The sequence below is a fragment of the Petromyzon marinus genome, chromosome 62 (genome assembly GCF_048934315.1).
Source record: "Petromyzon marinus isolate PM22_M1 ecotype Great Lakes invasive population chromosome 62, UKy_Petmar_22M1.pri1.0, whole genome shotgun sequence".
NCBI classification, from domain to species: Eukaryota; Metazoa; Chordata; class Hyperoartia; order Petromyzontiformes; family Petromyzontidae; genus Petromyzon; species Petromyzon marinus.
The window spans coordinates 5,001,874-5,015,521 of NC_133728.1; the positions used below are offsets into that span (position 1 = coordinate 5,001,874).

Here is a 13,648-nt window from a genome sequence, read left to right on the forward strand (position 1 = left end):
AGGGCCACGCCAAATGATTTCGGACGTTCCCCACCCCTGATTTCGAGATGATGATTTCAAAGCGCGTAGTTCCAGTGGCTTCCTAACTCGCGTCTGCCGAACGTCTTTTAGCACCGTGCCTAAACCCTGAAAACGGCGTCAACAGCAGCCCCTGTAACCGCCGGTACGACCTCTCTCTCTCTCTCTCTCCCCCCTGTGTTCCGGCGTGAAACCTCACCCCCGCCACCACCCCACCCACCGCCCGCAGTGTGACATGCAGGAGGCTCTGGAAGCCGTGGAGCGCACGCGAGCGTTCGTGGCCCTCAAGGAGAGCTCCGTTCAGCTGGAGAGGCACCAGCGGCTCACCGTGTACCTCCTGCTCTGCTACACGTGTACGTCGCTGGGTCTTCTTCCTCCTCCTCCTCCGCCTCCTCCTCCTCCTCCTCCTCCTCCGCCTCCTCTGCCTCCTCCTCCTCCTCCGGCTCCTCCTCCGCGCGTTTGTCCCGCTCACGTGGAGGTCCTCGGCGGTCACTTGCCCTTAACCGCCGCACACCGCCCTTCCTCTTGGTCGCTCTCCTTCCGCCCGCGACAACTCGCCGCCTCGTCTGCCCCGTCATTTACCCCGTCTCGATGTGACGGCGCCCTGCAGCCAGACCCCGTTCTCGCTCTCTCTCGCTCTCTCTGTCTCGCTCCCATCTTCCCGGTGATTTCACTCCAGCGCTGTCCTACCAGACAGTCTCGTCCCTTCACCTGACGAAGGCCGCTCGTGTTGTGGCCGAAACGCCGCGAGAATTTTTATTGTGTTCTTTTATTTTGTCAGTTTTATTGTTTTGTTCTCATTCTCCGCGGTGACTTTACCGAAAGAACCGAAGAAGATTTCTGCCACCTCGAGTCTTCCGCTCACTCTTTCATTTGCTCACCACCCCCCCCCCCACCCCCCGTGTCCTTCCACGTTGAACCCAACATCCACCGCAACATCCTCATCGCTGTCACAGCCGGGTCCTCCCATCTTTTTTCTTGTGCCCCCGGCACTCGGCCCCCACACAACAGCGCCGGCCTCACCGCCGCCTTGTGCTATACGCTACGCTATACCCTACGCTATACACTACACACTTTTCCCTATGAACCGCACTGGGGTGGGACCCCCTCTTATTTGCACACCACACCAGTCGTCTCTCGCCACGTCGTCGCCGATTTATTTTGTAAACTTTTTACCGGGTAAGGCTTGCTTTTTTTTTCCTTTCCTGTCAGAAGCGTCCCTGCCATCACGAACGAGCCAAATAGCATTCTGATGAAATGCGCGACACGTGGATTCGAAATGTCAAGGGGTGTAGGCGGAAAACGGAGGACCCGGACGAAAAATCCAAGCCACCACGGGGAGAGGGAGAGAGAGAGAGAGAGGGAGACGCGCAAACTCCAGATATATACGGGAGGCGTCGGGGTCTGGGATCGAAGCCACGATTTCCTGTATACCAGGCGAGGGAGTTAACATCTCACCACTGTGACGTCTCAATTTTAACCCAGCTGGAGAACGCTGCAGGCTAGTGGGATGGGTCTCGGCTTGCGAGAGTTGAGGTGGGTTGAGGAGTGGGTGGCTGGGTGGGTTGAGTGAGATCGTTGAGTGAATGGGTGAGTGCGATGGTGGGCTAGAGAAGAGATGGGGTGACGTGGTACAGGAGGACGCGGAGCTGAGTGGACTTGCCGATGACCGGCACCAGCGGTGTCAAGATCGGCCTCTGTGGAGGAGGCTCGTGAAGGACGCTACTGGGCAGTTGGAGGCAGTCGCCCTCCAACAACAACGGAGGGCGGAGGAGCGACGCTCGCAACAACGAGCGGGGAGCGTAGGGTGGCTAAAGCACAGAAAGTTGGCACAGTAGTGGGGCACAGGTGGCGCGTCGGCCATCCATCTCAGTCAGTCGACCCGTGGCACCTGGGTCTGCCCCCGTGACCTCCTGCCAGCGGGCGTTCGACACTTCACGTGGCCTCAACGTGCACACGGCCTGGCACAAGCGTCGTGGTGACGTCGCCGCCACTTAGTGGCGAATGGCGGTTGTTGTGTGTGTGTGTATGCGTGGCGTGCGTGTGTGTGGTGGTGTGAGTGTGTGTGGTGGTGTGTGTGTAGTGGCGGTTGTTGTTGTTGTGTGTGTGTGTGGTGTGAGTGTGTGGTGGTGTGAGTGTGTGTGGTGGTGTGTGTGTAGTGGCGGTTGTTGTTGTGTGTGTGTGTATGTGTGGTGTGTGTGTGGTGGTGTGAGTGTGTGTGGTGGTGTGTGTGTAGTGGCGGTTGTTGTGTGTGTGTGTATGTGTGGTGTGTGTGTGTGGTGGTGTGAGTGTGTGTGGTGGTGTGTGTGTAGTGGCGGTTGTTGTTAAGGCCACAACGTGTGTGTGGGACCGTTGTCTGTGCGTTGCTTGCAGATGGAAGGATGTTGAAGTTTCTCTTCTTCAAGGGAGTAAATCTGTTCAAGGAGTTTGAGTATCGCTGCAGCCAGCAGGATCAGGTGAGCACGTCTTCTGCGGCGTGGGGGGGGGGGTGGGTGGGGTGGTGGTGGCGAGTGGGGGGCTGTCATGACCATACTTCACCGCTCTGGTCAGCGCGGTTATGGCGGTGGGGAGCGGCGGCAGCGGCGGTTCGTTCGCTCGCGCGACGAAACCCGGCGGCCCGAGTTTCGATTTCCCCCACGCGCGCATCACGTGTTGGTCGCGAAAGCCTACCGGCCTTGGGTCTCCCCTAGGTCGACTCGGACTCAAACGAGTAACCCCCCCCCCCCCGGGCACATCGCCGCCGGGGAGACGGGAGGTGGCCGGGCGCGGCCGCGCCCGGCCTTCGTGGATGCTGGCGCCCGCTCACGGCACTTGCCCCCCAACCGGCTCCGCCGGTGCTATGTGGGGGGTCTTTGTCTTTACAGTTGGCTCTCCCTGAGAAGGAACGGGGGAATATGTTTTTTCGTGACGGGAAGTTCATGAACGCCATAGATTGCTACACAAACGGAATTTTAGTCAGGTAACGTTGCACGCACGCACGCACGCGCGCACGCGTGTATACACGCACACTCATAAACACACTTATACGCACGCACACGCTCACACGCTCACACGTACACACGTTCGCGTACACACACGTATACACACGCTCGCACACACACACACACTCGCGCACGTACACGTATACAAACACGTATGCGCACACGTACACACACACACATTCACACATATACGCACACGTACACACGCACACACATTCACGCACGTACACACGTACACACGCACACACATACACAACGTATACGCACACATACACACACACATTCACACACATACGCACACGCGCACACACATTCACACATATACGCACACACATACGCACATACGCACACACGTACACATGCACACACGTACACATACACAACGTATACGCACACACGCGCGCACACACGTACACATGCACACACGTACACATACACAACGTATACGCACACACGCGCGCACACACGTACACCCCCACCACCTTCACAGGTGCCGCTCGCTAACACGGCACTCGCCCCTCTCCCACCGCCACCGCAGTCGGTTGAGGCCACACGGGGGATCTTTGTCTTTGTCTCCCCTGCAGCCCATACAACCACATCCTGTACGGCAACCGAGCCATCTGCTTCATCCGCGTCAGAGACCACAGGTCAGCGTTGGCTGCTTGCCCCGTGCCCGTCACCACTGCTGCTTGCCTGCGTGTCATTTGCTCCCGACGGACAGTCCACGGCCCTTGCCATTCCGCTGCTTGATGAAGGGCTGCCTGCCCGCCTGGGCTGCCTGCCCGTCCGACTGTTCGCCTGCGTGTGTACGTTGGGCTGCCCGCCAGCCAGCCTCTCTCGCGCCTGCCTGTCCGACTGTTCTCGTGCGTGCGTGTGTGCGTGCGTGTGTGCGCGTGGGGAGCGGTGGTGCAGCGGTTAGCGCTACGCTGCGCTACGAAGCCGGCGACCCGGGTTCGATTCCCGCTCACGGCCAACACCGCCGGTGACGATTATCCGAACCGGTCCTGGGCCTCCCCGAGGTCGACTCGGCCTCAATTGAGCACCTGGTGCAGCGGTGTGTAGTAGACATCGCCACTGGGGAGACAAAGGCGGCCGGGCGCGGTGCTGGCCACCCACCCCCTCGTGTGCCGTGCCGGCCTTCGTAGGTGCTCGCTCACAGCACTTGTCCCAAATGATGAAGGGCTACACGGGGGAATCTTTGTTTTGTGACTACCTCAATGTTTGTCTGCCTCATTGCTTGTCTGTCTGACTGTGTGTTGGTGTGGTCCGAGATTGTTGTTGGTTGTTGTTGTTTTGCTGCCTTGCCCTAGCCTGCATTTAGTATTGAAAGATCTGCAGGAATGTATCAACTTGACTTGCCTTTTCTCTTTTGCACTCCCATCGTTTTTGTATCTGTTGTTGTAAGTACGTTGAACTTCTTTCGCGCCGTACCTAGCCAACCGTGCCAGTCGGTGGGTGGGTGAGTGACTGTGTGAGTGGGTGAGTGACTGTGTGAGTGGGTGAGTGACTGTGTGAGTGGGTGAGTGACTGTGTGAGTGGGTGAGTGACTGTGTGAGTGGGTGAGTGACTGTGTGAGTGGGTGAGTGACTATGTGAGTGGGTGAGTGACTATGTGAGTGGGTGAGTGACTGTGTGAGTGACTGTGTGAGTGGGTGAGTGACTGTGTGAGTGGGTGAGTGACTGTGTGAGTGGGTGAGTGACTGTGAGTGGATGAGTGACTATGTGAGTGGGTGAGTGACTGTGTGAGTGTGTGAATGGGTGAGTGAGTGTGTGAATGGGTGAGTGACTGTGTGTGAATGGGTGAGTGACTGTGTGCGTGGGTGAGTGACTGTGTGCGTGGGTGAGTGACTGTGTGAGTGAGTGAATGACTATGTGAGTGGGTGAGTGACTATGTGAGTGGATGAGAGACTGTGTGAGTGGGTGAGTGACTGTGTGAGTGGGTGAGTGACTGTGTGAGTGGGTGAGTGAGTGTGTGAGTGGGTGAGTGACTGTGAGTCTGTGTGTGTAAGTATGTACGTTGAACTTCTTTTGCACCACACATAGCCAACGTGCTAATCGGAGGTGCGCGGGCAGTAGGGCAACACAAACTAGGCAAAAGATAAGTTATAAAGAAACGAGTTTGTCAATGTAGATGGTGTAGTGTATAGTGTAGTGTACTAGTACAGCACTAGTGTGTAGTGTAGTGTATAGTGTAGTATACTAGTACAGCACTAGTGTGTAGTGTATAGTGTAGTATACTAGTACAGCAGTAGTGTATAGTGTAGCATACTAGTACAGCACTAGTGTGTAGTGTATAGTGTAGTATACTAGTATAGCACTAGTGTATAGTGTAGTATACTAGTATAGCAGTAGTGTATAGTGTAGTATGCTAGTACAGCACTAGTGTGTAGTGTAGTGTGTAGTATATAGTGTAGTATACTAGTACAGCACTAGTGTGTAGTGTAGTGTATAGTGTAGTATACTAGTACAGCATTAGTGTATAGTGTAGTGTATAGTGTAGTATACTAGTACAGCACTAGTCTGTAGTGTAGTGTATAGTGTAGTATACTAGTACAGCACAAGTGTATAGTGTAGTGTATAGTGTATTATACTAGTACAGCACTAGTGTATAGTGTAGTGTATAGTGTAGTGTATAGTGTAGTATACTAGTACAGCACTAGTGTGTAGTGTATAGTGTAGTATACTAGTACAGCACTAGTCTGTAGTGTAGTGTATAGTGTAGTATACTAGTACAGCACAAGTGTATAGTGTAGTGTATAGTGTATTATACTAGTACAGCACTATTGTATAGTGTAGTGTATAGTGTAGTGTATAGTGTAGTATACTAGTACAGCACTAGTGTATAGTGTAGTGTATAGTGTAGTATATAGTGTAGTATACTAGTACAGCACTAGTGTATAGTGTAGTGTATAGTGTAGTATACTAGTACAGCACTAGTGTGTAGTGTATAGTGTAGTATACTAGTACAGCACTAGTGTGTAGTGTATAGTGTAGTATACTAGTACAGCACAAGTGTATAGTGTAGTGTATAGTGTATTATACTAGTACAGCACTATTGTATAGTGTAGTGTATAGTGTAGTGTATAGTGTAGTATACTAGTACAGCACTAGTGTATAGTGTAGTGTATAGTGTAGTATACTAGTACAGCACTAGTGTGTAGTGTATAGTGTAGTATACTAGTACAGCACTAGTGTGTAGTGTAGTGTATAGTGTAGTATACTAGTACAGCACAAGTGTATAGTGTAGTGTATAGTGTAGTATACTAGTACAGCACTAGTGTATAGTGTAGTGTATAGTGTAGTATATAGTGTAGTGTGTAGTGTAGTGTATAGTGTAGTATACTAGTACAGCACTAGTGTATAGTGTAGTGTATAGTATAGTGTATAGTGTAGTGTATAGTGTAGTATACTAGTACAGCACTAGTGTATAGTATAGTGTAGTGTGTAGTGTAGTGTATAGTGTAGTATACTAGTACAGCACTAGTGTATAGTGTAGTGTATAGTGTAGTATACTAGTACAGCACTAGTGTGTAGTGTATAGTGTAGTGTATAGTGTAGCACACCGGTTGTGTGTCGGAGAGCCAAGCCACGACATTTACAACCTGAGCACGACGTTTCGCCGCTAATTACAACCGGCTTCATCAGGTGACAGCCAGATCCGTTTCGCTCCTCACAGAGAGGCGTAGATGTGGTGGCCACGCTTCTGTGCAAAGTGTGTGTGGGGGGCGGGTGGGGGGTGGGGGTTAACGACATATAACTTTAAGAGACCCAAAAGAAGTAATATTTCAATGAACTTTTTTCTAAACACACGCTTTAATGAAATGTGCCGTGCTAGTAATGCAAGAACGCCACCACGACTTCCAGGAAGTGGCCCCGAAGCTTGCCCACGACATAAAGCGGGACCGTGGCCAATCACAGCCAACGTCAGTTGAGCGTGGACAATCAGAGCCAAGCCGAAACATTTCTAACATGTAAAAAAAAATACTTTTAAAATATTTTTTTATTTTTTAACGATAGAATATAGTTATCGTCACCGGTGTGACGTAAGCATACCGAGTTCGCGGTCGATACCGCATTGGGAAGTGGGTTAAGATTTGAAGATACAACAACAACAGACAGACAGAGTGACTTAAATAAAATCGTGTAATAATAATAATGATACAAAAACAACCTCTATTACATTTTTTTGCTAAAGTTGAGGCTTAAAGGCCGCGATCTGAACGTGGCTTTTTTCACTCCAGCGCTGTCCTACCCAGACGGTCTCGTCCCTTCACCTGATGAAGGCCGCTTGTGTTGTGGCCGAAACGTCGTGAGAATATTATTGTGTTATTTTATTTTATCAATTTATTACTTCATTCTCATTCTACGTGGTGGTGACTTTACCGAAAGAACCAAAGAAGAGCCTCTGTTGCGGATGATATTGGACGTGAGAGCTTGCCGCGTGTTAAACTGATATTCGGATTCTGCTTTGTCCGACTGTTTTGCCCGCCCCCGCTGTCTGCCTGCGTGCGTCTGTCGCCGTTTTCTCGGCCCTGCAGCAATGCGCTCTCCGACGCCAGGAAAGCCGTCGTGCTGAAGCCGGACTGGCCGAAGGTTCGTCGTGAGCCCCCCCCCAACTCGTGTTGACGGGCTAGAACCAGCCCCCCAACAACACTCGTGTTGACGGGCCAGAACCAGCCCCCCACTACTCATTGACGGGCCAGAACCAGCCCCCCACCAACACTCGTATTGACGGGCTAGAACCAGCCCCCCACCACTACTCGTGTTGACGGGCCAGAACCAGCCCCCCACCACCACTCGTATTGACGGGCCAGAACCAGCCCCCCACCCCCACTCGTATTGACGGGCTAGAACCAGCCCCCCACCAACACTCGTATTAACGGGCTAGAACCAGCCCCCCACCACCACTCGTATTGACGGGCCAGAACCAGCCCCCCACCAACACTCGTATTAACAGGCTAGAACCAGCCCCCAGCCCCCCCCCACTCGTATTGACGGGCTAGAACCAGCCCCCCACCACCACAAAGCTCTGTGATCCCATGATTGGATGTTTTAAAAAAGACGTCGGCCCGTGAGTTTGTTTTAACCGCGGGGACACCGGGGGACACCGGAGGACACCGGGGGACACCGGAGGACACCGGGGGACACCGGAGGACACCGGGGGACACCGGGGGACACCGGGGGACACCGGGGGACACCGGGGGACACCGGAGGACACCGGGGGACACCGGGGGACACCGGGGGACACCGGAGGACACCGGGGGACACCGGAGGACACCGGGGGACACCGGGGGACACCGGAGGACACCGCAGTGCCCTTGGAGAACCCACGGGTCCCAGGCGGTGGTGGCGGGGGTGGCGGCCGCGGGGGAGGGCAGCGCTCGGTCACCCAACAATCGCCCAAGCTCTGTCGGTCCTCTGTTTGGACGTTTGGAAAGCTGCACCACCACGCCCCAAGTTGTCACCCGGGTGGTACAGCGGGACACTCCCACGTGAACCTTGAACCTCACAGCCCGCCCCCCTCCCCCTCTACCCACAACCCCCTCTTCTACCCCACTCCCCCCACTTCCCACTTCCCATGCTGGACATCTGTGACAAAAGAGCTTTATAGCTCATCGGGATTCCTCCTGGAGTCTAAATAAAGATCCTGATTCCGTCCTCCATCTCCCCCACCCACCCACCCACCTCCCCACGCCCCCCACCTTGATCCTGATTCCCGTCCTCCATCTCCCCCACCCACCCACCTCCCTCCCCACCTCCCCCCACCACGTGCAGGCTCACTACCGCTATGTGGAGGCGGTGCTGGAGGTGTACGGGCTCCACGCGGCACTGCACGCCAACCAGCGCGGCGTGGACCTCTGTCGCCTGAGCGGGGAGAAGGTGGCCGACCTCGTCACCCAGGGCGACCGCCTCCGTGAGCAGCTCGCCACGCTCGCCGCACGGAGAGGTGCGGCACCAGGACACCACCGGCCTGGCGGCGGTATGTGGTGGTGGTGGTGGCGGTATGTGGTGGTGGTGGTATGTGGTGGTGGTGGTGTGTGGTGGTGGTATGTGGTGGTGGCGGTATGTGGTGGTGGTGGTGGTGGCGGTATGTGGTGGTGGTGGTGGCGGCAGTATGTGGTGGTGGTGGTATGTGGTGGTGGCAGTATGTGGTGGTGGTGGTGGCGGCAGTATGTGGTAGTGGTGGTATGTGGTGGTGGTGGCAGTATGTGGTGGTGGTGGCGGTATGTGGTGGTGGCGGTATGTGGTGGTGGTGGCGGCATTATGTGGTGGTTTCGGTGGTGGTGGTCATGGTCACGGTGGTGGTTTCGGTGGTGTTGGTGGTTGTTGTTGTCGCTGCTGCTGGCTGTGCGTGCGTGCATGCCGGTGTCTTTGTGTGTGTGTGCGTGTGTTTGTGTGCACCTAGGCTGGCGCGAGCAACGTTGTAGTGGTGGTGGTGTCCCAGCTGCTGCTGCCTGTGTGTGCGCGTATATCGATGTCTTTGTGTGTGTTTGTGTGCACCTAGCCTGGCGCGTGGTCGTGGTGGTTGTGGTGGTCGTGGTGGTCGTGGTGGTCGTGGTGGTTGTGGTGGTCGTGGTGGTGGTCGTGGTGGTTGTGGTGGTCGTGGTGGCCGTGATTGTGTCCCCATTGTTGTTGTTTCTGGCTGTTCGTGCGTGTGTGTGTATCGGTATATTTCTGTATGCGTCTGCGCGTGTGTGTATGTGTGTGTGGGGAGCGGTGGTGCAGCGGTTAGCGCTACAAACCCGGCGACCCGGGTTCGATTCCCGCTCACGGCCAACACCGGTGACGATCATCTGAACCGTTCCTGGGCCTCCCCTAGGTCGACTCAGCCTCAAATGAGTACCTGGTGCGGTGTGTAGTAAACATCGCCACTGGGGAGACAAAGGCGGTCGGGCGTGGTGCTGGCCACCCTGGTCAACCTGCGTGTATCTGTACCGCTGTGTTCATCTGTACGTACGTTAACCTGCGTGTATCTGTACCGCTGTGTTCATCTGTACGTACGTTAACCTGCGTGTATCTCTACCGCTGTGTTCATCTGTACGTACGTTAACCTGTGTGTATCTCTACCGCTGTGTTCATCTGTACACACGTTAACCTGCGTGTATCTCTACCGCTGTGTTCATCTGTACACACGTTAACCTGCGTGTATCTGTATCGCTGTGTTCATCTGTATGCACGTTAACCTGTGTGTATCTGTATCGCTGTGTTCATCTATACGCATGTTAACCTGCGTCAATCTGTACAGCTGTGTTAATCTGTACTCACGTTAACCTGCGTGTATCTGTATAGCTGTGTTCATCTGTACGCACGTTAACCTACGTGTATCTGTATCGCTGTGTTCATCTGTACGCACGTTAACCTGCGTGTATCTCTACCGCTGTGTTCATCTGTACGTACGTTAACCTGCGTGTATCTCTACCGCTGTGTTCATCTGTACGCACATTAACCTGCGTGTATCTGTACCGCTGTGTTCATCTGTACACATGTTAACCTGCGTGTATCTGTACCGCTGTGTTCATCTGTACACATGTTAACCTGCGTGTATCTGTATCGCTGTGTTCATCTGTACGCCCATTAACCTGTGTGTATCTGTATTGCTGTGTTCATCTGTACGCACGTTAACCTGCCTGTATCTGTACAGCTGTGTTCATCTGTACGCCCGTTAACCTGTGTGTGTCTGTATCGCTGTGTTCATCTGTACGCCCGTTAACCTGCGTGTATCTGTACCGCTGTGTTCATCTGTACGCACGTTAACCTGTGTGTATCTGTATCGCTGTGTTCATCTGTACGCACGTTAACCTGTGTGTATCTCTACCGTTGTGTTAATCTGTACTCACGTTAACCTGCCTGTATCTGTACAACTGTGTTCATCTGTACGCCCGTTAACCTGCCTGTATCTGTACCGCTGTGTTCATCTGTATGCACGTTAACCTGCCTGTATCTGTATCGCTGTGTTCATCTGTACACATGTTAACCTGCGTGTATCTCTGTAGCTGTGTTCATCTGTACGCACGTTAACATGCGTGTATCTGTATCGCTGTGTTCATCTGTACACACGTTAACCTGTGTGTATCTCTACCGCTGTGTTAATCTGTACTCACGTTAACCTGCGTGTATCTGTACCGCTGTGTTCATCTGTACACACGTTAACCTGTGTGTATCTGTACCGCTGTGTTCATCTGTACGCACATTAACCTGCGTGTATCTGTACCGCTGTGTTCATCTGTACGTACGTTAACCTGCGTGTATCTGTACCGCTGTGTTCATCTCTACGTACGTTAACCTGCGTGTATCTCTACCGCTGTGTTCATCTGTACGTACGTTAACCTGTGTGTATCTCTACCGCTGTGTTCATCTGTACACACGTTAACCTGCGTGTATCTCTACCGCTGTGTTCATCTGTACACACGTTAACCTGCGTGTATCTGTATCGCTGTGTTCATCTGTATGCACGTTAACCTGTGTGTATCTGTATCGCTGTGTTCATCTATACGCATGTTAACCTGCGTCAATCTGTACAGCTGTGTTAATCTGTACTCACGTTAACCTGCGTGTATCTGTATAGCTGTGTTCATCTGTATACACGTTAACCTACGTGTATCTGTATCGCTGTGTTCATCTGTACGCACGTTAACCTGCGTGTATCTCTACCGCTGTGTTCATCTGTACATACGTTAACCTGCGTGTATCTCTACCGCTGTGTTCATCTGTACGCACATTAACCTGCGTGTATCTGTACCGCTGTGTTCATCTGTACACATGTTAACCTGCGTGTATCTGTACCGCTGTGTTCATCTGTACACATGTTAACCGGCGTGTATCTGTATCGCTGTGTTCATCTGTACGCCCATTAACCTGTGTGTATCTGTATTGCTGTGTTCATCTGTACGCACGTTAACCTGCCTGTATCTGTACAGCTGTGTTCATCTGTACGCCCGTTAACCTGTGTGTGTCTGTATCGCTGTGTTCATCTGTACGCCCGTTAACCTGCGTGTATCTGTACCGCTGTGTTCATCTGTACGCACGTTAACCTGTGTGTATCTGTATCGCTGTGTTCATCTGTACGCACGTTAACCTGTGTATCTCTACCGTTGTGTTAATCTGTACTCACGTTAACCTGCCTGTATCTGTACAACTGTGTTCATCTGTACGCCCGTTAACCTGCCTGTATCTGTACCGCTGTGTTCATCTGTATGCACGTTAACCTGCCTGTATCTGTATCGCTGTGTTCATCTGTACACATGTTAACCTGCGTGTATCTCTGTAGCTGTGTTCATCTGTACGCACGTTAACATGCGTGTATCTGTATCGCTGTGTTCATCTGTACACACGTTAACCTGTGTGTATCTCTACCGCTGTGTTAATCTGTACTCACGTTAACCTGCGTGTATCTGTACCGCTGTGTTCATCTGTACACACGTTAACCTGTGTGTATCTGTACCGCTGTGTTCATCTGTACACACGTTAACCTGTGTGTATCTGTATCGCTGTGTTCATCTGTACACATGTTAACCTGCGTCAATCTGTACCGCTGTGTTCATCTGTACACATGTTAACCTGCGTGTATCTCTACCGCTGTGTTCATCTGTACGCACATTAACCTGCGTGTATCTGTACCGCTGTGTTCATCTGTACACATGTTAACCTGCGTGTATCTGTACCGCTGTGTTCATCTGTACACATGTTAACCTGCGTGTATCTGTACCGCTGTGTTCATCTGTACGCCCATTAACCTGTGTGTATCTGTATTGCTGTGTTCATCTGTACGCACGTTAACCTGCCTGTATCTGTACAGCTGTGTTCATCTGTACGCCCGTTAACCTGTGTGTGTCTGTATCGCTGTGTTCATCTGTACGCCCGTTAACCTGCGTGTATCTGTACCGCTGTGTTCATCTGTACGCACGTTAACCTGTGTGTATCTGTATCGCTGTGTTCATCTGTACGCACGTTAACCTGTGTGTATCTCTACCGTTGTGTTAATCTGTACTCGCGTTAACCTGCCTGTATCTGTACAGCTGTGTTCATCTGTACGCCCGTTAACCTGCCTGTATCTGTACCGCTGTGTTCATCTGTATGCACGTTAACCTGCCTGTATCTGTATCGCTGTGTTCATCTGTACACATGTTAACCTGCGTGTATCTCTGTAGCTGTGTTCATCTGTACGCACGTTAACATGCGTGTATCTGTATCGCTGTGTTCATCTGTACACACGTTAACCTGTGTGTATCTCTACCGCTGTCTTAATCTGTACTCACGTTAACCTGCGTGTATCTGTACCGCTGTGTTCATCTGTACACACGTTAACCTGTGTGTATCTGTACCGCTGTGTTCATCTGTACACACGTTAACCTGTGTGTATCTGTATCGCTGTGTTCATATGTACACATGTTAACCTGCGTCAATCTGTACCGCTGTGTTCATCTGTACACATGTTAACCTGCGTGTATCTCTACCGCAGTGTTCATCTGTACACATGTTAACCTGCGTCAATCTGTACCGCTGTGTTCATCTGTACACATGTTAACCTGCGTGTATCTGTATAGCTGTGTTCATCTGTACGCACGTTAACCTGCGTGTATCTGTACCGCTGTGTTCATCTGTACACATGTTAACCTGTGTGTATCTCTACCGCTGTGTTCATCTGTACTC

General features: G+C 52.2%; 1 protein-coding gene across 8 annotated transcripts in view; it reads left to right on the plus strand.

Annotated features, from left to right (window-relative positions):
• LOC116955854 (uncharacterized) overlaps positions 1 to 13,648 on the plus strand; it is a 102,243-nt gene that overhangs the window by 11,017 nt on the left and 77,578 nt on the right. For 6 of the 8 annotated variants that reach the window (XM_076053798.1, XM_076053795.1, XM_076053797.1 and 3 more), the window contains exons 7-12: positions 248 to 371; positions 2,392 to 2,474; positions 2,883 to 2,977; positions 3,584 to 3,646; positions 7,537 to 7,591; positions 8,774 to 8,978. In XM_076053798.1, coding sequence (XP_075909913.1) covers positions 248 to 371; positions 2,392 to 2,474; positions 2,883 to 2,977; positions 3,584 to 3,646; positions 7,537 to 7,591; positions 8,774 to 8,978 — 625 coding nt within the window. The remainder of the gene's footprint in view (positions 1 to 247; positions 372 to 2,391; positions 2,475 to 2,882; positions 2,978 to 3,583; positions 3,647 to 7,536; positions 7,592 to 8,773; positions 8,979 to 13,648) is intronic. The other 2 variants (XM_076053799.1, XM_076053802.1) reach the window with 1 other exon arrangement.